Below are 24,190 nucleotides of genomic sequence, written 5' to 3'. Positions count from 1 at the left end.
TTGTCATACATTGAAATCCGAAGATCTGAAGATCTGAATGTTGGTAAACCTGGAATGCTCTGACAGACTCTAGACCTTTTCACGCCTTCACAGGGTGTGATTGTTTTTGTGTTGATCATTAGAAGCACCGAGCGCCGGTCATTTGACCGCAATGAAGAGAAGAAAAAAAATCTTGCACTCGATCAAATTCCAGGATCCTGATTTCTTGACTTATCCTAGGTATGTGTGTTTTATCTTTATTTTCAATAAACTCAAGTTGAAATCTATTTTCCTCCTGTTACTGTCAAATTTCTGCCGGCTGAGCATTCTGCCATTTTTTACCTGCCTTTCAAGGCTGCAATTGGCTTTTCATTCAACAGATGTCGCAAGGGCTCCCTTGCAAAAGTATGTAATTCTGTAAAAGATTATAACCTAAATAAGGCACAGGCATACGGAGGTAAGTTTTCTGCCGAGTTGAGAGCTGTCTTGAGTTATACAGAATTACCATATTTTTCTGAAAATAAGCCGCATTTTCTATAAACCGCACCCAAACAGAATGGGAGCTTTGTGTTTGTAAATCGGATTATAAACCGCACTGGAATATATGCCACACTTGATACGGGAACAATAATACCAAGCAATGCACGAGTATAGGCAGTACCGTTGCCGTTGTGTAACACTTCGAAAACGAAAGTAAGTGCGTAATGTATGTTTTCTATTGCCCGGGAATTAACTCATACTCATACCGGTCCCCAAAGCATAAGTTATTTTTCCGAAATGGAAGCTAGCTTGTTTTAATTAGCTTCCGGGCTACGTTAGCTAGCATAATACTCGTAGCAATGCTACTACCATGCTAGCAGACATCCAAACCTGCAAAAACGAATTTCGAGGAGGTGGCACCTTTTCCGTGGCACCTTTCAGCGCCTTCAAATCTTCAGCTATTAAAACCGTTCAGCTATCAAAAAATTCAGCAGTTTCAGGCCATGGGTGCTATGACTTTTCAGCTTTGTACCTCTTATGCTTGAATTAATATAAATCAATATTCATAATATTTTTTACATGGGTTTCCAATGGAGTTTTCTTTCAAATCCTCTCAAACTTCTTTAAACTTCTTCAACTTCCAAATCCTTCTTCTTCCTCAATCTTTCAGCTAGAGCCACCATTTAAACTTTAAAATGTTGACAAAACCCTAAACTATTTTTAAAGAATTCAGCTTTTTGATATCTATTCAACTTTTTTCAATATCACTGATTATGTTTCATGACTTTTTCAAGCCGTTTCTGAGATTTACATGGGTGTTTACGTGAAACTCTAGAGTGCAGACTGAAACGCTTAGAGTGGAGGGCAGCTTCGGATGTCGTTGAAAAAATATTTCTAGTTTGCCAGCATTGCCACAATTTTCGGATCAATAGATAGCTAATTTTGTGCTGGTCGTAGACAGTTGTCTGTTGAATCCAACAGACGTACACATTTGTTCAGAGCCCCACGAAAGCGAGACAAAGTCCAACTCTCGCCCCATAGAGACCAATGCAAATCTGGTGACAAAATCGTCAGAGAAAGCAAAAAGAACAAGATTTTGAAACTGCCGGTAGAGTCGTATTTCTGACCGCACAGAAATATGAAGGACATCTCTGGTTCCGGCAGAGTCTTGGGTCTCGGAAAATATCCTTATTTTTTGGATTGGATGTATAGTTTTGCGTCTAGGTCAACTTGTTTGAGGTGTGGATTCTAGCTACCTTTCTCTTATTCTCTGCCCACAGCGCGTTAGCAATCATAGCTGCACCATCACCGTAACGACAGACACGCGCCACTTAGTCTCTCACACAGGTGATTGGTAGGTTTACTTGACCATGAGAAACCCGATTACTTTTTGGATTGGACGTATAGTTTTGCGTCTAGGTCAACTTGTTTGAGGTGTGGATGCTAGGTAAATGTTCGTTTTTCTCTCTGCCTAGCTCGTTAGCCATCACAGCTGCGCCATCACCGTGGCAACCAAACAAACACGCACCAGGAAAGCAAAAGGAACACGTTTTCGAAACTGCAGGTAGTCGTATTTCTGACTGCACAGACATATAAAGAATATCTCTGGTTTAGGCAGAGTCTTGGGTCTCGGAAAATATCCTTATTTTTTGGATTGGACGTATAGTTTTGCGTCTAGGTTAACTTGTTTGAGGTGTGGATTCTAGCTACATTTCTGTTATTCTCTGCCCTCAGCGCGTTAGCAATCATAGCTACACCATCACCGTGGCAACGACAGACACGCACCACTCAGTCTCTCACACAGGTGATTGGTGCGTTTACTTGACCATGAGAAACCCGATAACTAGCAATTGTCGGTTTATGCCAATAATACGATTACTCCGTTTACATGTGTAATTAGTTATGCGATTACTCAATAAACGTGTCTACATGATTCTTTTTATTAATCGTTGTATGCTCCACGGACAAAACTTGCACCATCATCCTTCTGCAACAAAGTGTCGCCGTGTCTTCCTGTATCGGCCCTACTGCTGTATGTTTCATTCAATCAACACATTGAATCCTACTAAGAAAGCCGAGTAAACGCACTCAATGATAGGCTACAGCTATTACTACCACAACTATAATTTCAGCTGTTAAAACTATAATATTCTTGTTATGACTAGCTAGCCTACTTCTTCTCTTTAACAGTTAAGCTTTCAGCTGCTCCCGCATTGTAGGCTATTTAAGCTCTTAGCTTTGTTAGATGATGCAGTTCAGCTTTTACACTCCCTCTTTTGTGTGAATCACACATTTTTAAAATTAATTTCAGCTTTCAGCTTGCGGGTATTTTCTCATTTCTGTATTTTCAGCCATTTAAAAAAAATAATTTCAGATTTCAGCATTCCAACGCATTTTCAGCAGGAAATGCCTTTTCTAGTTCAACTTCTTATTCTTCTTATTCTATTTCTTCCGTGGCACGTTTCAGCGCCTTCAAATCTTCAGCTATTAAAACCGTTCAGCTATCAAAAAATTCAGCAGTTTCAGGCCATTCCTGCTATGACTTTTCAGCTTTGTACCTCTTATGCTTGAATTAATATAAATCAATATTCATAATATTTTTAACATGGGTTTCCAATGGAGTTTTCTTTCAAATCCTCTCAAACTTCTTTAAACTTCTTCAACTTCCAAATCCTTATTTTTCCTCAATCTTTCAGCTAGAGCCACCATTTAAACTTTAAAATTTAGACAAAACCCTAAACTATTTTTAAATAATTCATCTTTTTGATATCTATTCAACTTTTTTCAATATCACTGATTATGTTTCATGACTTTGTCAAGCCGTTTCTGAGATTTACATGGGTGTGTACGTGAAACCCTAGACTGCAGACTGAAACTCTTAGAGTGGAGGGCAGCTTCGCATGTCGTTGAAAAAATATTTATAGTTTGCCAGCATTGCCACAATTTTCGCTCTTCATGCTTCATTTTTGGATCAATAGATAGCAAATTTTGTGCTGGTCGTAGACAGTTGTCTGTTGAATCCAACAGACGTACATATTTGTTCAGAGCCCTACGAAAGCGAGACAAAGTCCAACTCTCGCCCCATAGAGACCAATGCAAATCTGGTGACAAAATCGTCAGAGAAAGCAAAAAGAACCAGATTTTGAAACTGCCCATAGAGTCGTATTTCTGACCGCACAGACATATAAAGGACCTCTCTGGTTTCGGCAGTCTTGGGTCTCGGAAAATATCCTTATTTTTTGGATTGGACGTATAGTTTTGCGTCTAGGTTAACTTGTTTGAGGTGTGGATTCTAGCTACATTTCTGTTATTCTCTGCTCTCAGTGCGTTAGCAATCATAGCTGCACCATCACTGTGGCAACGACAAACACGCACCATGAACGTTTTTGAAACTGCCAAAGGAGTTGTATTTCTGACCGCACAGACACATAAAGGATATCTATGGTTTCGGCAGAGTCTTGGAATGAAATATACGTAATTATGTGGGCAATGACAGCGGACAGATTCGATACTTGATCTTTTGTTAGTTATGGCCATTTTAGTGACGCTACTGTCATCATGGCTGCTAATAGAACGGCGAAACCAGGTCACATACGGTCTAATAACTATCAGTCATTACCTAGCTACAAACAAATGCTTCGTAACTGAAGAGTATTTAGTTTTTATTGGCGATATTGACAACAGAGGTTAAGGAACTTGTCTTTAATCAAAAGATGGTCTCCGTTTTCAATTTGAAGCACTAGATCTAGCTTATGTAGGAAATTTTCCATTGCATCCTCTCTAGCTTCACGCCTTCGGTTATTATTCAAGCCTACGGTACAGTCTGTAAAAATACCACTTTGACACACTTGCAAGAAATGATCCCCTGGTTAGATGTAGCATGATCTTATTATTTAAGTATAAAAAACTCACCAAGGACAACGACAACATTGGCAACACTGCACTATGAATTATTATTTTGATTTCATCTTAAATTAAGTGTCTGAACAGGACTGGGTGTGCAGGCACACATGATTAGTTTCTCCTCCGTCTTGAACCTGAAACCTAGATTCTAGGTTAGAAATGTTGCCAGTCTGTTGCCAATGACCAACGGTTGCTACGTTTTTCCAGCAAGTTCAAGTCATTCCAGTGTTATCCTTTTACCTTCAAATTCGTTCAACCCAGACTTCAGCAACTGGTTTTCTGCTAAATTTTCACATTTTCCTGCAGCTCATCTTTCTGAAATTTTGCCCTTATTGTTTTGCATTTTTCTTCTTCTTTTCTTCTCTTCTGTTTTCTGCCTTCATCTTGCTCCAGGTCCTTTCAAAAATACCTTTCACAGCAGTACCTTCCAACTGCCAGTACTTTTGCATTTTTCTTCTCTTTTCTGTACTTTTCTGCCTTCATCTGGCTGCAGGTCCTTTCTAACATACATTTCAGGCCTTTTGAAACTCCAGCAAATAATTTTCAGCTAAATTTTCAAATTCTTCAGAATTATTTCTCATTTTTCTTTCTTCTCTTTTCTGTAGTTTTATACCTTCGTCCAGCTCCAGCCCCTTTCAAAAATACCTTTCGGGCGCTTCAGCTTATAACTTTCTACTAAATGTTCTGCTTTTTCAGCATGGTCAGCTATCCCCATTCAGGTTTTCAGCATTCTCACTGCTGTTTCGCAGGAACAGCCGTTTCTAGTTATTGTTTATTTTCGCCCCCCTAAGGATCAGTCAATATTTGGACTACATAGACAACGCCTGTGTCAAGGGGACACAGGCGTTGGGGGGAGTCAGGTGGCTGAGCGGTTAGGGAAGCGGACTAGTAATCAGAAGGTTGCCAGTTCGATTCCCGGCTGTGCCAAATGACGTTGTGTCCTTGGGCAAGGCACTTCACCCTACTTGCCTCGGGGGGAATGTCCCTGTACTTACTGTAAGTCGCTCTGGATAAGAGCGTCTGCTAAATGACAAAATGTAAATGTCAAAATGTTTGTCTTGGTCTCGATTGCGTTGCTTGTATTTTTATTTACGTTCCGTTGCACGGTTTAGGAGGTTACAACGTTTTTGTGGCAAAAAAGTGCCTTTAGTCGACGAAGGGTACTCAGTGCTAACTACGTCACCACGTCAGCACACGTTAGCAACGACGCATGAATTGATGTGCTGTTGCACAGCGAGTATCGTATCGTGCCGTGGTGTACTACTACCAAAGAACTTATATTGACTCTTTGCTACTACTAGCAGCATCATACATGTACATTTAAGCAAATCAAGTCTTGCATGTACAGTAAGTAATGTCACATTAAAGAATGTATGTAAAGTTTAAATTCAAGCTTGTGTGGTGCGTCGCTGGCTTCAGCGCCACGCCTAAACTTTATGTCAAAACAAACATTCTCATTTCCGGCGCTTTCAAACAATCCCCTCACTCAGTGAAGTTTGGCTAGCCACCGCAACTAGCTTGCTCGTAGCAAACTTCTTTTGAATTAGCCATTTCTCCCTAAATAGATGTAAAGCTTATTTACGTTTTTGGGGGCATATTTTCAGTTAGCAGATGGTACTGTTTGAATCGCGATTCCATCTGAAATACTGCTGGTGACAACGTTGTTACAGTAGCTTGTTTCAAAGGGGGTTCGCTTGTTTCAAAGGGGGTTCTTGAGTAGGCTAAATGCTTGAAAATATCCCTAGATGGGAAAAAACTTAGGGGGACGGACCCACCTGCAAGCAAGCACACCCTACAATTTCCACAGAAATTGTACCCTCTCTAGTTATTCTTGTTTATTTTCGCCCCCCTAAGGATCAGTCAATATTTGGCCTACATAGACAACCTAGGTGTCAAAAGTTTCGTCTTGGTAGCGATTGAGTTGCTTCTATTGGGATTTACGTTCCGTTGCATGGTTTAGGCTCAAGTTAAGTTTTTGTGGCGAAAAGTGAAGCTAACGGTGGCCAATTTTCTAGCCACAGTCACTAACGTCACGAAAACACGCGTGACTACCTGTAGCAGAACATTCGTTTCGCATCTGTTAACTTGGGGGATAGCTAGGCTAACTATAGATTTACTGCAAGGCAGCTGCAGAAACGCCACAAGCAAAGAGGCCAGGGTGATAACTATTTACTCATTTTACTTTGTGATGTGACACACAATTGTGATGTGTAATGTACAATATAAGCTGATATTATTAAGGAAGTACATCTACTTTCGGAAACAGTAGTCTACTATTTCACTGAAGTATTAGCATCATGACATTAGCCTCTGTTGCCCGGGGAACACATAGTACAGTGGTCTATGATGAATCTGTTTTCAATGGTTAAAATAAACATTCCTCACAAATACATTTTCGTTGTAGGATTTATTATGACATTACATTACAATTAAACGATTTGTGGGTGAAATTATCATTACCTGTGGTTTCAAACCAGTGTAGCTCACTGCAACGCTGTAGCCTACACAAGACACTACAAAAACATCTACACAGCTGTTTAGGAAGTCAAACGGCGACAGAACATGTTCGGCACTCCCCTTACTTAAATCAAAAGTCTATCTAACTACTAGCCTGAACTTCATTGCCACAGCCTAAACTTTGTCAATATGTTCATGAAAATAATTAATTTCAGCCTAAACCGTACAACGGAACGTTAAATCCAATTCAACCAACGCAATCGCTACCAAGACGAACACGGCAGTAGTCTAGTACTGTACCGTAGTAGTAGAATTTACCGGGGCAGCTTCTCCACACAGGGCTATATCGCATTTTGCGTTGTTACTGACAATGATCGCTACCAGTGAGCTTTTTATGAATGAGCGATTTTCCACTAAATAAATGTCAAGCTTATTTACGTTTTTGGGGGCATATTTTCAGTTAGCAGATGGTACTGTTTGGTCCATCTTCTACTGCCGGTAACGTCATAGAATAATCTTCAAAGGGGTTCTTTATTAATGAATGAATGCAATGAGTAGGCTAAATGCCTGAAAATATCACGAGAAGGGAAAAACTTAAAAGGACGTTTAAGTCATAGAGATTAGGTCCATTTTTACACCGGCCTGCCAAATGTATTCGTTTTGATTCAACGATGAGGCTGCCTCTTGCAGGGAAAATGAGAAGACATCTATTTCATTCTACACTTCACTCGCATTTTCAGTTCTAAATGAGCAGCAAAAAAAAAAAATGCTTTTAAATCTATGTAATCTTTATAAATAATAAGTATGCATTTTTATATAAAATATACAGAAATATCAGTTGTAAAAATGTCATTAAAAAACGGACCCCTGTGCAACCGACGCAAGCAAGCACACCCTACAATTTCTCCAGAAATTGTACCCTCTAGTTATATTGAGTGATTTCTTCAAAAAAATTACTTTCGTAATACGCAATCACATTTGTGCGGTCACAAGATGTTACTTGTGACCCCCCTTCCAAAATATAGGGGAAAATAATCTAGTTTCCTTCTCTTAATTTTTTTCCACTGTATTTTGTCTCTTTCGGCTCAGTAAATCGTTAAAATGTCATGTTGAAAATAATACTTTTTACTAAATGCTGATTGGTTAGTTGGGTGGTATAAAAGTCAAGGACAGCAGCGAGAGAGGCATTTTACATTTTTTGTTTTAAAATACATTAGCATTCCTACATTTATTTTAGTTTTGTTTAGTTTAGCTTTTTGAGAGAGGGGGCAGTTAGTGTTGTTGGATTGTAGGCTGTTGCATTTGAGGAGAAATTTGCTTCCGTATCATTAACGCACACAGCTGAAGCAGCACTCATGTCAGGTTCGCTAGCTTGCTCTGTTCACCTCAATGGTTTTTTAAGACGTTCTTTAATGTCATCCATCATCGTTTTGTGGTTCTTTTTTAAGTATCGGTTCAGGCACCGGTACCATTTTAAAAGTATCGATTTTGCACTGGTATCGTAAAAACCGAAACGATATCCATCCCTTGTTCTATGGGTGTATGTGAAGCCCTCTGTAATTTTGCTTGTAAAAAGGGCTACACAAATCCATTTTATTTGATTCGATTGTTGTTCACGGTTTCTTTTTTAGAGATTGTTTGTCAATACGTTTTTAACAATGTGCTGAACAACATGAAGCAAGATAATGGCACGTCAAACTACATACTTTAACTTTATATTCATACTATCAATTAAAATTGTAATATTAAAGTTGCTTTTGTAATCATACTAATTGTTTACACACATAATATTAACATGACAATAGCAAATAACGATATCCCATATTGCCACTTACCTCATCTCACGTTCCTCATGTTGGGTTAACAGAGTGCTATAGAAGTTCTCAAGTGTCAGCTTGGCCACAGTTACCCTCTCTCGGGTGTGGTTGCTCATGGGAAGGGTAGCTGCCGTCCCTCCCGTCATGGCCATACTATCCTGTTGTTAAAAAATAAATATGGGTTAAGGGCTGTCCGAATAATAATGACAAATATGACAATCATAACTTTAATGATATATTGTTTGTTGGGTGTCTACCTAGATCACACCAGATTGTTATCATTATGGTAATTTATCACCTACTAGTTTTGCAACGGTTCCAGGTTCCAGATTAAAATATATCTACAAGCAAGGGGTGTTGTTAGGGACATTTCGACAGTGAAATAAAGTGAGACAGGATAAAGTAAATATCTTCAAATGTTAATAAGTGTTGTGTCTGGGTTTTAATGTGCTAGATTTTCCACATATTTCATAAGAAACCAAGCTAACAACCACAGACTGTAGCACATAAACGTCTTTGTGCCTGTGAGAAATGTCTTGTGTACTGGATAGTTCAGTGGCAGCATCCTGTGTTAACCTTTCTCCATTTTTACAAGATGTAGCCTATCTAGTTTCAGCTAGCAAACAAATGCCCAACATATACAAACACACACACACCTATTCTGCAAGGAATATCATTTCCAATAGAATCATTAGAAGAAAAAAAACTTTCTGTAAACAAAATAACACAACTAGAGACAGACAATGCTTTCAACAATTAACTTTCAATACTTGACAATAATTAATAACAAAATAAGACCAACAAGACAAATACCAACATCGGTAAGATTATTGTTATGATTCACCTGGTTAGCTAAATCCCCTATGCTCACTGTCAGGCTAGGTCAGGCTACATTACTTGACCAGTTAAGCAGTCACGTTTATCACCATAAGTTGATGTAAAGATGTATGTTCAATAATAACCCTGGATATAGAACGCACTCATTTATTACTGGCATCTCTGGGTCTTTCAGTATTTGTTATTTCATCAAAGGGTACAGCTAGACCGAGTTGGTCATCTGAAAGGAAAAACTGTGTCCATGCAGCCGAGTTGCTAAAACCCAACAGCAATAGGCCTAGTTAGGATTATTATTACCAAGAGTCCATGGACACTCACATATCTTGATATGCTGACTGGACATAACATAGGCTACTTAAAAATGCTATAGACCCCAGAATTTATTTTTAGTTGGCTTTATTTAGCAACAAAACCTAATACGGGTATTTGTACAAGTCAACAGCCAACTTAAAGTTCAGAAATAATTTCCTTGCCACTTTCATATTTGAAATATTGAAATATTTGTGGCCAAGCAGCCATAGCAAACGGTGCTTGCAAGCGAAAATCAGAAATGTCCAGGGACGTCTTTGCATTACGCCCCACCAGATGTCGCTGTGGAGCAGCGTGCAATATGATCAGTATATATCTATATATTTTTTATCTGTATTTTTTCTTCTTTAATCTGTAATTATTTTTAATTAACATTGTTGCACGTTTATTACATATGACAAAGCTAACCCTGTCCGATACATTCCAATAATGTCTGTAGTCCTAGGTACCTGGTGATTAAATGTACTTCTCCGTGCTGTTTCACTAGCATGGGGCCGGTCCCTCTGCATTTGTTTTGATAAAGTGAGCAATTGGAAAAACACTGCACAGGTACAACACACTTTCAATAATGAGCTGTGGGGCACAATCATGTTGGCTAGCTGGATGGATGCTGTACCAAAGCCTTTTCTATATAGATTATATAGATTTGAATGTCATCTGATGCCAATAAATGAATGAGAGCATATTTGGTTGTTTTTATGTTCTCCCATGCTGACGTTGTTTGTATGTAATGTGGTGGGGGTGGCAACTATGCACTGTTAGCTGTAATGTAATGTCAATAATTCCACCCTGCTCCAACACACCTGATTCAAACGACCATTCATTTGCATCAGGTGTGTTGGAGCAGGGAAACATCTAAAACATGCAGGGCAGGGAGGCCCGAGGACCAGGATTGGGAACCCCTGCCGTAGAAGATCCGTGTGCAGTTCGACCCTCAATAGAGCTCCGGGAGTTGACGTCACGCAATCCCAGCATGCACCGGTCATCGCCATTTTGGCAGGAAAGTGGAGAGCCAAGTGGAGCACCAGAGTGTACATACATATATACTTACATACATATTATACATAGTTTAATTTGATGCCTATTTCAATAAACGTTGATTCAACATGGTGGATAGCTGCTGTGCGCTGTGATGCCTGAACCATCGGGGAAAAGATAAAGGGAGAGCATTTTATAGGATTCTTAAGATTCAGAGAGGAGAACCCCATAATTCCTGACAACTACCCATGGCTTCAACTGAGGATCATTCAGTCTCTTGGAATGACTTATCTGTAATAAATATGTAATGGCATTTTTGGGATGAAAAGTGCACTGATATAATGTACGTTAGCCAACGTCAATAGCTAACAGTTGACGAACGTTACAGACTAGCTAACGCTAGCTAGCTATACAAGTTATAAAACTGACTGCATTAACTTTACACATAGCAATTTGTAGCCGGTAGACTTCAAAGCTGAATATTCATCACTAAACCAGCTGATTGCGTCCATTTATATCCCTCCAGGCTTTTGTAGGCTTTCAAAGACTCTAGAGTAGGACGAATGAAAGTTGATAGAGTTGTAAATATCTGGATACAGAAGGTCAGGGAAGCCTTCCGTTTCACTCGTAAAGGTCGTAATAATAACTCCGGGAGCATTATATGGATCACTAATGTTTAATCAATCACGTTTTGCTTTATAGCTGCCTATGTTTTTGGAATTAAAGTGCGCAGTGAACTCGAACAGGTTGAAATCCGTGCTGGCGCCGTTCATTTTTGCCACTACTTTCCTGCCAAAATGGCGACGTAAACAGTAAAGTCACGTGACGTCCGGAGCTCTATTACACATTTTCTCGAACCATTTCACAGAGGACAGTTTTGAACACCTGGGACAATGTAAAGCAGGATTTGAGGACAGAGCAAGCCTACCCAAAAAAGAAAATATCTCCGAAAAATTATGCACCGGGTGCACATCGCAAAGTAAATAAATTAAAAAGACGGGAAAAGATGCCTATCCATATTTTTCTAGGCCTACCCAAAAAGATTATTCAGGCTACGCCCCTGTTTCAAACACTCCATGTTACGTTACTACCAGATTGCACCAAATTGAAGATTTAAACTGCTAAAAGAAAAAAGAAAAGATGTAACCCCCCCCCCAAATGTCTCATTTCCCCCCCTACTAAAGTGGGCTAGAACCAGGCCTGTTGCAAACAACGAAAATGCAGTCTGCAAATTAGAAATGGTTGGTAAGATAAAATGTGGAAGATAACATTTATTTGACAATAATAAATAGGAAATATATTTTCTTAATTTCTCCAGTACCGGAAACAGAACAGATAGCATCAGACCTTATTGATAACATTTTTTCTTAATTTAGCACCAGGGCCAGTTTGACCGGGTTTCGGTACCCATCCCTAGTCATATCCCTCTCTCCGCGTTAGGTTATGTGCATTTGTGATTTAATGTGGTGCGTTTGTGTTCGGAATCATTGAGCAAGTAGGTAGGCTATGTAGTTTCTAGTTTCATTGACGATTTGGATGATGCCGATACAGAGTTTATTGTGCCCCACCTGGGATTCAGTGCCAGAGACGCCACTGGAAATGTCGTATCATATTTAGCTCAGTGCAGAATTGACTGTAGATCTTTCTGAACTTAACCTGTTAGGCTATATATTGCATGGCTTTAAATTGATATGTATGTTGTGTACTGTACTATAGTTTGAAGGCATCAGAAATGTAGGCTGGCATACAATATTTCCACTTATCCCTGCTATCCGCAGGCTGTCAGTGCATCGTGATGACAGATCAGTACTAGCAGATCGTCGTCTCAGAGAGGTTATTTCGCATTTCATTGTGCATTACAAACAGATACATTAGTTTGACCTATTTCGGAGTCTCAAAAACGTAGGCTTACAGTGTAAAACCTTAATATCCGACTGACAAATCCTCAAAATGAATTCTGGTAGCTTACCTCCGGGTCCTGCTCCAGAGTCAATGATGGCTAGCTGCCCAGCCCACCTTCAAATGGTTTATAACTATCTGACAAAAGATATTGGAGATTGTGACCCCGCTACAAACGACCGGAGGTGATCACTAAGCTATACCGCTTGCTAACCTACAGAATATTTGTTGTGAATGCAGGCTATTCATTTGCATTAACTGCATTCGACGCGTCCCAATGTTGATTAGAACGCACAGTTTCCTAGGGCGAACGATGCGCATAACATTCGCATAGCTCATTTTAAACAAGCATGATTCACAAGCGGGCGGAAGCCACGACGTTGCAGTCAAGGGCGGATAAATGAAACCTTTTTATTTTCTTTTTTATGGTTCAATGTCTTTTTATTAGCAGATTTATATTACAATAGAAAAAGTACAAACATTGGATAAGAAACACCAAGAACAAGTGGTGGGATACAGAATGAAAACGAAATAAAAATATTTACAATTTATAGAAACATTGTTCTATAACACGGGATGTTATCAAATATTTTTATTGGAGAAGATTTTTTTGAAGTGATAATAATAGTAGCCTAAACGTACAACACTACAATTTGGTCATACCAGAGAATGGGGAGAACTATGGAGGATTATAGGGGCCAAAACTAAATAAATAAATAATTGAATGGTTAAATACTTTGATAAATAAATAATTATATAACACAAAGCTTAAAGAAATGACTAATTATATAATGTAATGCCTAATTGACATACAAAGTATATAAATTACAAATTAAATGAGACACTAAATATATAAATGTTATTTGTGTGTATATAGATTTACGTTTTCATGTGTTCACATTTATTTATTTATCCTTTCATTTATCCACGGTGTAACTTGTTGCAGCAAAATAAATCTTTTGTCCCACCTCAAAAGCCAGGGGGCGGGTTAAAGCCTCTGATTGGTGAATGAACAGTATTACACACCAGGCAGGCTCAACCAGTCGATCAAGCTCTCTTCGATCCAGAGGGATCCTCTATTGTCTCACTCTGCAGCCTATGGGTGTGCGATACTGCAAAATGTGGTATTGATCCGATACCAAGGAGTAAATACAGGGCCAGTATTGCCAATACCAACACCGATACGTTTTACTTAGAAAAGCAGTTTATCTACTTTCGTGTCAGGGAAAGCAATGCCTCATAATTTATGAAGTGAATGAATATGACATTTGAATGAAAATTGAAAATGTTCATGATAATTGAATGATTTTTCCTTTAATTAATTGTTCATGGTTGTTCATAATTGTTTATGATCATAATAAAACACAGGACAAAGAGTTTTGTCAAAAATTCTGTTAGTAAAGTGTGCTGCTGAGTCGTTACTGCACGTACACGCCGGCAACAACTCACAGCCTAGCAGGGGAGGGGCAAAGTGAGCTTGAGCGAAGTTAGAGGAGTGGTGTTTGCACAAACACTACGATGTAAAGGGAGTTGTTTACTGAATGTAGAGAACATAAATTGAAACTTATGTATTGATCTTATCACGCCAGTATCAATCAATAGGCTACTGATGCCAACGTTGGCATTGATACTATCGATAGCCTACTTGAGATCGATTCGCCCACCCCTATGCTGTACCATCTCGCAGAGGATCGTGAACACATTTTCATTGACGTCTGTGTCAGTCAGGGCAGATATCATTGCTATAATATCAGCGAAGCTCTAAATATGATGCAAAAAATGTGAATTGGCAGTTGCCTGCATCTCTTTAGCTACCTCCAACCTTTCGACCACTGTAGCATGCAATATTTTATTAATTGAATCCGCACTAGGTACTGCCATCTTGAATTAGTCAAAAGTAGTCGATTCAAGTTGACCCACCAATCAGAGGCTTTAACCCGCCCCTGACTTGGTGACTCGTGACAAAAGATTTATTTTGCTGCAGCAAACACCATGGATAAATGTAAATATAAATAAATAAATGTGAACACATGAAAATGTAAATGTATATATATACACACAAATACATGTAACATTTATATATTTAGTTTATTTTTATTAAATGGGAGTCAGGTGGCTGAGCGGTTAGGGAATCGGGCTAGTAATCAGAAGGTTGCTGCTTCGATCCCCGGCTCTGCCAAATGATGTTGTGTCCTTGGGCAAGGCATTTCACCCTACCTGCCTTGGGGGAATGTCCCTGTACTTACTGTAAGTCGCTCTGGGTAATAGCGTCTGCTAAATGTAATGTAATTTATATATTTTGTATGTCAATAAGGCATTAAATTATATAATTAGTCATTTATTTAAGCTTTGTGTCATATAATTATGTATTTATCCAAGTATTTAACCATTCAATTATGTATGTATTTATTTATTTAGTTTTGGCCCCTATAATCCTCCATAGAGAACTGAAGGTTAAAATCCACTTTTCTCAGGATATCATTTTTGGTCTTGTAATTTGAATGTTGAATTCGAAAGGGGAGGCAAAAAAATATTTTTTAAAGTCGCTTTTTTGTCTTGAAAAGCTTTTTAAAATGTCAATGACTTCAAACAAATCGTCAACCAGAGATACTGCTTTGCGGCAAGCTCTAGTCACTTCCTTTTTCTCTTGAGGCATCGACAACTCAGCTGACAGGTTAGGCTCTCCCTGTCGATACACATGCTAGAAAGAGTTTTGGCTTGCTAATGTTGTTGCTAATGTTGCTAATGCTCTGACGTTCTGGTTCCGCTTCGGATGCCAACAAGCGGAATCTCTGGTCGTAGTCAGTCCTTCACTAACCAATCAGCATTCATTAGCAGAATGCTAGCGTGTTACATTTACATTTATTCATTTAGCAGATGCTTTTATCCAAAGCGACTTCCAAGAGAGAGCTTTACAAAGTGCATAGGTCACTGATCATAACAACAAGATAGCCACAAAACATTGCGAGTAGCCAAAACATGAAGCACACATTGTGAACAACCAAAGTAGGTGCCAAAGGGAAGAACCATAAGAGCATGTAGTTAAACAAGTTACAATTAAACAACATGAACTGCTATAAGTGCAAGTGTACCTGTGGAAAAAACAAGCAACAACAATAAAAACAATATATCACAGCGAGTACAAAAAATCTAAATCAGTTACCACTAACCACAAGAGCAACAAGTCTCTGAGCAAGAGTCATTGTGATCCTTGAGGAAACTAACATCGGGTCAAGCGAACCATTCCTAAGTACCGTTGTACTCCCGGAACAAGTGCGTCTTGAGCCTTTTCTTAAAGGTGGAGAGACAGTCAGTGTCTCTGATGGAGGTGGGGAGTTGATTCCACCACTGGGGGGCCAGACAGGAGAAGAGCTTGTGTTGGGACCGGGCGGTCTTGAGCGGTGGGACCACAAGGCGGTTGTCTGAAGAAGACCGTAGGTGACGGGTGGGGGTGTAAGGCTGCAGGAGAGACTTGATGTAGACGGGTGCAGTCCCGTTCACTGCTCGGAAGGTCAATACCAGGGTCTTGAATCTGATACGGGCCATGATAGGTAGCCAGTGGAGAGAGATGAGGAGCGGGGTAACATGGGAGCGTCTGGGTAGATTGTAGACCAGGCGGGCCGCTGCGTTCTGAATCCTCTTATGGGCAACAACGACTCACCTTGTAAGAAATCGAAAGGACATAAGTACTAGTTCATTCAACTTTCGACCTATAATCTATATTGAACATGCAAAAACTACAATCAAATCTGAGATTTCTCAGGCGAAAGATAAAAATGTAGCCGTTTAGCTCCATAGACTCCCATTCATTTTGAACTCGCTCGCGATCACCCCCAGTGGAACTCTGGTGAAACTGCTACCAAATTCGGTACAATGAAGCTTAAAGGGGTAATTGATTGCAGAACCGAATTTACCTTGTCACAGTTGAATAACGACAGTTCAGTGGGTAAAATGGACATACAGTGAACCTCAAAGTCCATTGACACCTCTTTCCTATGCAAAAAATGTAGCTGTAAAATGGTCGGTTTCGAAAAAGCCACCGAACTGACAGTCAATCACCCCTTTACTAGGGAGTCGACAGGCTCTCCGTAGACGGGCTCTGATAGGGCTCTCCAGAGCCATATAAAAAGAGAGTTGCGACACGCTTTGGTCTTGCCGACACGTGATCGCGTGGTTCAAGTAGCTCGCTGTAGTTCCAAAAGACCCACTGCTGTCAACTTGTTTGAATGGTTTTCAATGGGACAGACAGCAGCACCATCTCGAACACTAAGAACGTACTTAAGTTCTTGAGAAAAACGTGCTTGCCAAGCGTCCTTGCGAGAACGGTCTTGCAAGATAAAGAATATATTGTGCTTATTAAAGTTATGCATTGTGCTTATTAAAGTTATGAACTTAGAAGTGTGCTCAGGCTTAAACATAGGGTCTCACACTGAGTGTGGGAAGCAGGCTGTTCTTTGTGTCTCTATCTCTTCATTTTCAGAAACAACCTTGAAACTGGGTGGAGATGGCACCCGAACAGGTGGGACGCGCGTAGGCAAGAACAACTCCTTGACGCACGAGAGAACAAGATGAACCCTTTTTGATACTTATGTTTCAATTGCACTGTATAAATATATGCTGGGGAGGGACAGATAGGGAGTTGGACTTCGTGAACCAGCCCAAACTCTGTTGCGGGTAGGGAAACGTAGACAACCCCAGAGCTCTGTACTTGTTGATTTCCAACTGCTGCATTAAAGCTGATATTATCGGACCTCTGCGACTCCAGACCACTCTTTCTAGAACACAGATTTGTGTTATTGAATACCATCATTACATATTGGAATAGACACAAAGACATTGAATCCTTCAAAGATCGCAAGGAAGGAGAATGAATTGAGATGCGGGTTTTCTTGGCTATTGTGCAATACCCTGGACTCGCAGCAGTATGACAACACTGGCATTATCAGCGCAACATTTTATAAACTTTTGCTGTATAGCGCTTGTGTATTGCCAGTGATGGGCAGTAGTGTCGCTACTTGTAGCGACGCTACTAGCTTAACTACATTTGTCAGTAACTTGGCGGTAACGTCGCTATTTACTAAACCTAGTAACTTTTCAGTAGCTAAGCTCTTTTATTGATCAAGTAGCGCAGTAGCGTCTGTTTGTATGTACAATAAAGCACGCGGAGTCGTAGTATGCACTACAGCATGGAGTTTACTGAACTGCCGTAACAAGTCATGTCACTGCATTGCACGAGACTGGTTCCGGTCCAAAAGCATTACATGGACAAGCCACCGCTAGGTGGCAGTTAACCCAATAACATCTCCCCTTTTAACAGTTTCTTACTAGTCAAGCCCAGTGATAAACTTTTATACAAGCCCAGGCACGAAAATAAAACTTAGGTAATATGTTCAATCCCCACCAGGGCTTTAACTAGCCCTATAACATATTTGCATAAGCATAACACAATGCAACAACCTACAATTATTATTATTATTTTTTTTTTTTGTGTAACAGGTGTAGTGTAGTGTAGTGTGTGAAAGTTAACAGTTCACAGGTTGAGTCTCTCTGGGGGTTTGGCGAGCCTGCCACTCCTTGTGTAGCTCACTGGTCGCACCGGAGTCTCTGCGGGATTCAGATGTGCCTGACCAGCGGCCTGAGTGGGTTGAAGAGTTGTAGGGCTCAGTGGCGTGCTGCTGGGCACTGGTGTGTCCTCTTGAGCGGGTGCACTGTCCCTGCTGGACGTGCTGCTGGGCGCCATGCTTTCAGGCTGCCCATAGATCTGAGGTGGAACGGGCTCCGCTGGCCGCAGGTCTATTCGATTGCGGCGGTATGTGGTGCCATCTATCTCTACCAGATATGAGCGCGGTGCCACCTGCTGGATACATATGCCGCGGCGCCACCTTCCCGTTCTATCACCTGGAAGAGGCTTCATCCTGACGCTCTGCCCAATCCGTAACTCTGGGAGGTCTTTGGCAGATCTATCGTAGTAGTGTTTAGCAACTTGTCTTTTGTGCTGAATTTTCTCTTTCACATCTGGAACAACACATGGCTCAAGCAATTCATGAGTGACTGGTAGAGGTGTCTTAAGCCTGCGCGCCATGAGCCGCTGTGCTGGGCTGCTATCCATGCCCACTGTCGGTGTGTTCCTCCAGAGCAGGATGGCTCTCCATGCATCTTCCCCGGCTCTCGAAGCACGCTTACAGATGCTTTTTGCGATCTTCACAGCCGATTCGGCCTTGCCATTCGCCTTTGGGTGGCGTGGGGATGAGGTGACGTGCTCGAATCCCCATTGTAGGGCAAACTGACCGAAACAGCCACAGTCGAACTGTGGGCCACAGTCTGTGATTACACGATCAGGTTGACCATATCTGGCGAATTGGGCCTTGCACCTTTTGATTGTCGTTTCCGCGGATAGGTCCACGATAAGCAAAAAATCCTTCCCTGCATAGTTAAACAAGTCCATGCTTACGATTTGCCAAGGCCGCTTAGGAAGTGGGTGTGACATCATTGTCTCTTTTTGCTGGTCGTGAGCAAACTCATTGCATGTAGCACATTGGCCCACAAAGTCCTTGATTTCACCTTGCATGTTGGGCCAGAAGAGTGTCTGTAGCAGGCCTCTGCGCCTATATGGCTCCAATGAATACGGCGCAGCATTTCTGAACGCAGCTTCTTGGGAATGATGACCCTGTCACTTTTGAAAAGCACCCCATTTTGCACGCTAATTTCATCCCTGAAAGTCCAGTACTCTCTGATAGCGACAGCCGTTTCCCCTCTCTGGTCTGGCCAGCCCTCCAGAACTGCTGAAGTCAGAAGCTGAAGGTGCTCATCCGTCTCTGTGTATTGTTTGATTTTGGCCAAGCGCTGGCTTGTAACATTAAGGTATTCAGCTTGGTCTATCAGTTCAGCTTCCAGTTGTCCCTGCTGTGTTACCGAGCATACTGACTGCCGTATGTAAAGCTGGTCTGAGTTGTGTGGGGGCGTTGTGTCTCTGCTCAGTGTGTCACTTAGATACATCTCTGGGCCAGGTTTATATACCACATTCAGGCAGTAGCCCTGAAGAGTGAGCAGCATGCTTTGGAGTCGCTTTGGAGCACTGAGGAGGGGCTTGTTAAAGATAGTAATGAGTGGTTTGTGGTCTGTTTCTGCAGTCACATCACCTCTGCCATAGAGGTAATAATGAAATCGTTGACAAGCAAACACTATGCTCAGGCACTCCTTCTCGATTTGAGCGTAGTTGCGCTCTGCCAGCGTAAGTGCCCGGGAGGCGAATGCCACTGGTTGTCCATCTTGCAAGAGACAGCATCCCAAACCGTTTTGGCTCGCGTCACTCTGTATGTTGACATCATAATATTTCAAAACTGGTGCTGCCGACACTAAACGCTTGATTTTAGCCACTGCCGCATCATGTTTTGGAAGCCAGTGCCATGGTACTTCCTTGTCCATGAGACGACGCAATGGTTCGCACACCTCAGAGAGGCGTGGCATGAATTTGGAAAGGTATGTGATAAACCCTATAAACCTCTGCACTCCTTTGACATCTTCTGGTGCTGGCATGTCCTGAACTGCCCTCACCTTCTCGGGGTCCGGCCTGAGGCCCTCCACTGAAAGCACGTGGCCATGGAAGCGCACCTCTTGAACTTTAAATTGCAGCTTCTTTAGACTAAGCCTCAGACTGACTTCCTTGCAGCGCTCCATGAGTGCAAGGAGTTTCGTGTCGTGGTCCCTGTTGGCCTTGTCGTTCGAGTCACCACAGCCCACAATCAATACGTCGTCTGCAATTGGCTCCACCCCATCTAGGCCAGCCAATAGCTCATGTTGTTTTCTCTGATAGACTTCTGGCGAGACTGAGATGCCAAAAGGAAGTTTAAGCCAGCGTTTGCGGCCCCACGGAGTCCAGAACGTGGTGAGTAAGCTGCTCTCCCTGTCAAGCTTGCATTGAAGGAAGTCCTCACGCGCGTCCACCAGTGAGAATATGCGGGCCTTGGGTAGTTTGTAGAGTACATCATCCAGCGTAGGCATGATGTAGTGAGATCTTTTGAGCGCTTTGTTTAGTGGCCTTGGGTCAATACAGGTTCGAATCTTATCAGGCTTCTTAACAATCACCATATTACTAATCCAATCAGTAGGCTCTATTACCGAGGTTAGGTGGCCCTCTCTTTCATGTCTATCCAATTCTGCTTTCACAGCTGCTTTGAGGGCTATTGGGACATTGCATGGCGGGCACTGGACAGGTGTGATGGTCTCATCCAACTCAAAGTGGACATCACCTGGGAGTGACTCAATGGGTGCATTGAAAACTTCATTATATCTGCTGATAAGCTGCTGCTTAGTTAGAGACCCTGGAGGCATGCAATCGACTTTGTGCAGCTCCTCAGGTATAGTGAAGTGCATGAGACCCAGGCATTCACACGTTGAGCCAGACAACAGAGGGTATTGGTTTGTATCCACTATCTCAAAGTCTAACGGGTAAGTAAGCCCCTTTATTGTGCAGTGTGTTCTGAACAGTCCGAGTGAAGTCATGGCCTCACCTGAGTATAGTTTCAGTCTGGTGTGGCTTGGTGCCATTTTCCCTTTTGGTTCCACCCTCATCTTTACTTTGAGGCTCATCACATTGCAAGTGGCACCCGAGTCCAACTGGTACGTTTGCCTGACACCATTCATTTTTAGGTTCACAAACCATTTCTTTCCTTGTGTCCTGTCTGTTGAAGACGCTGAAGTCATGTATAAGTACGCCTCTGCCTCCTCATCATCCTGTACTGTTTCTGCAACAGTGTCCACAGCATTTAAGCGAGACTGTCCCGACTTTTTTTTTAGACAGACGCTAGCAAAGTGATTGGGCGTTCCACAGAAGCGACATGTCTTACCAGATGCAGGGCATGCATCCCTCCCTGGTTTGTGCTGGTGTCCGCAATATTTGCAGTTTCTGTCACCCTCTCTAGCTCGCGGTTTGGTGAACTTGTTTCCATTTCGCATAGGCTGTCTAGAGTCAGTTGCGTGAATTGTATCGTCAGATTTATGGGCCAGAGCCTTCATGCGCACATCTGTGAGTTTGGCAGCACGACACATATCAACAGCTGAGGCAAGCGTGAGGTCTTTCTCTCTTAGCAGACGGCGGCGTGTTCCTTCATCTGCTATTCCGAGGACTAGCCTGTCCCTTATGAGTTCTTCCTTTAGCTCTCCATAATTGCAAGTAGCAGCCTTTTCTCGCAGCCTAGTCACAAATACATCTATCACTTCCCCATCTTCTTGTTTCAGGCTTCCAAAGACAAAACGCTCGAATATAATATTTTTCGCGGGCTTGAAATACTTCCCTAGTGCATCCAGAATGGTCAGTACGTGCTTCTGCTGGTCTACAGTCAAATGCAGATTGTGCTTGTAAATATGCTTACATTCACTGCCCATGACCCTCCTCAGTGTCGCTGCCTGTGCCTCTTTATCTTTCATTCCGGACGCCAATATGTAATCCTGGAAATCTTCCTTGAACGTATCCCAGTTGGCTGCTAGGTCGCTGGAGAGTTTCATCTCTGCTGGTGGTGGAATTGTGTTCGCTATGGTCGTCATCTTTGGGTTAGCACTAGCACGTGTCGTCTGTTTTCTAGCCGCCTAGAATCCAGCCCATAAAAACTTTGACATTCGCGTCAGTAGTCATTAACTATCCTAGTTCACTTCTGACACCATGTTTGTATGTACAATAAAGCACGCGGAGTCGTAGTATGCACTACAGCATGGAGTTTACTGAACTGCCGTAACAAGTCATGTCGCATTGCACGAGACTGGTTCCGGTCCAAAAGCATTACATGGACAAGCCACTGGCGGTTAACCCAATAACAGCGTCCTCGAAAGCTCATTTCTCCTGGACATTTCTGATGTTCATACATAAGGTTGGTGGATTATTGTGTTGACAAAGCACTGAAAAAGCATCTCACATATCCCGTTCTGCAGTTCACGTTACAACCGATTTCACAAGAGCTGAGTATAGCGAGGGCTGTCATCATCTCATCTCCACTCACACAGCGCCTGCGCGGCCAGTCTGACTAGATAACAGCAATTGTGTATTAGCATTGTGGATTAGGCTATTGTTCAATAAATACATCTAAACATATTTTAGCCTTTATCTGACTGACAATTGTGTTGATCACTAAAATTGCATTGACTATGTATGCAGTTTTCTTTTAACTGAAAGTAGCTACTAATGTATCAAGCTACTTTTGACAGATTTGTGTAACTTAGCTTGCTACATTTTTATGAGTGGTAGCTTCTGTGTAGTGAAGCTGAATTTATTGTAGAGTAGCTAGTAGCTTAGCTCACTACACATATCAAGTAGCTTGCCCATCACTGTGTATTGCATTTGTGTTAAATATAGGCTCATACTTATAAAGTTCAAAAACAAACTCAAAATGTGTGTTTGTCATTTCACTCATTTGATAGGATTATGATAAAATGTTATTAACTTTAAAGATCCTGTAAAGTCAATTCCATGATTTGCTTCTCAGTACATTATATACGTGTGAAATGAGTTCCTGAAAGCATGTGCAAAGCGCTACAACTTTGTTGCACCGAAATGTGTAGTTAGACCGTAGAACAGTTTCTCTTCCGTTTTCAGATCAGGTTTTAATGGGCGGGGCCAAAAAGTTACCCATCTACGTCATTTCGACCCATCTACGTCAGATCACTGACTGTTGTACTGTTATTGTAGCCTACATCAGCTAGCTAGCTTGCTAGCTTCAGGATGTCTCCCTCCACCCGCAACTGCATCTTCCCTGGATGCAAAAACTTCAGCTGTGCTGCAACACTATTTAATTTCCCTATTGATGAGGAAAGAAAAATAGGTGGATTGATTTTGTGAAGAGCCACGCTGATGGAAAGCTTCGGATAAACAGCCGCCTCTGCAATGGATACGAGAGTCTGCTAAATGACTAAATGCAGTGACCATTTCACAGCGGATAGTTTTAACATGGACCAGAGACAGACGGGTTTCGCGGACACACGGCTTCTCTTGCAGCGCGGAGCCGTACCGAGCATCGCCCTCCCAGCCGTTCCTCCAGTTGCACCTGGACAATCCACCACCGCCAGCAGTTCATCACTCTGTTCTGTGTGCTTGTTATAATTATACTAGATAACTTTTCCAGAGGTATCTCTGCTATGAGTTAGTGCAAACCGCTAAATTGATATTAGGCTACTCGGTGTAGAATGATGGTATGGGGGTCAGATTGCTGAGCGGTTAGGGAGTTGGGCTATTAATCAGAAGGTTGTTGGTTCGTTTCCCGGCCATGCCCCTGTACTTGTCCGTGCCCCCTGTACATGTCCCTGTACTTACTGTAAGTCGCTCTGGATAAGAGCGTCTGCTAAATGACTAAATGTAAATGTATGGTATAATGTGTTAGAAGTAGCCTAGTTGGAGAGATCCCTGTCTCTGGTGTCCATTTTTACTGTTACAGCTCAGGGGAACATTTCATTTATATGCATCTGTATGTTTCACTCATTGAACAAATAAATTCTAATTATATACGGTTTTGTTCGGCTTGACGTAGCGTCCATTATCTGAGTCG

General features: G+C 41.7%; 1 protein-coding gene across 1 annotated transcript in view; it reads right to left on the bottom strand.

Moving 5' to 3' along the window:
* The window catches only part of stk38l (serine/threonine kinase 38 like), a 99,354-nt gene extending 86,356 nt beyond the window's left edge, over positions 1–12,998 (bottom strand). The window contains exons 1-2 of the mRNA XM_062482875.1: positions 12,730–12,998; positions 8,655–8,794 (exon numbers count right to left, since the gene is read on the bottom strand). Of these exons, the coding sequence (XP_062338859.1) occupies positions 8,655–8,788 (134 nt within the window). The 5' untranslated portion in view covers positions 8,789–8,794; positions 12,730–12,998. The remainder of the gene's footprint in view (positions 1–8,654; positions 8,795–12,729) is intronic.
* Positions 12,999–24,190: the final 11,192 nt, after the last annotated feature.

Source organism: Osmerus eperlanus, chromosome 17, assembly GCF_963692335.1.
Source record: "Osmerus eperlanus chromosome 17, fOsmEpe2.1, whole genome shotgun sequence".
In the NCBI taxonomy this organism is placed as follows: domain Eukaryota; kingdom Metazoa; phylum Chordata; class Actinopteri; order Osmeriformes; family Osmeridae; genus Osmerus; species Osmerus eperlanus.
Note: the sequence above shows the minus strand (reverse complement) of the source record. Positions and strands in the feature narration are given on the sequence as shown.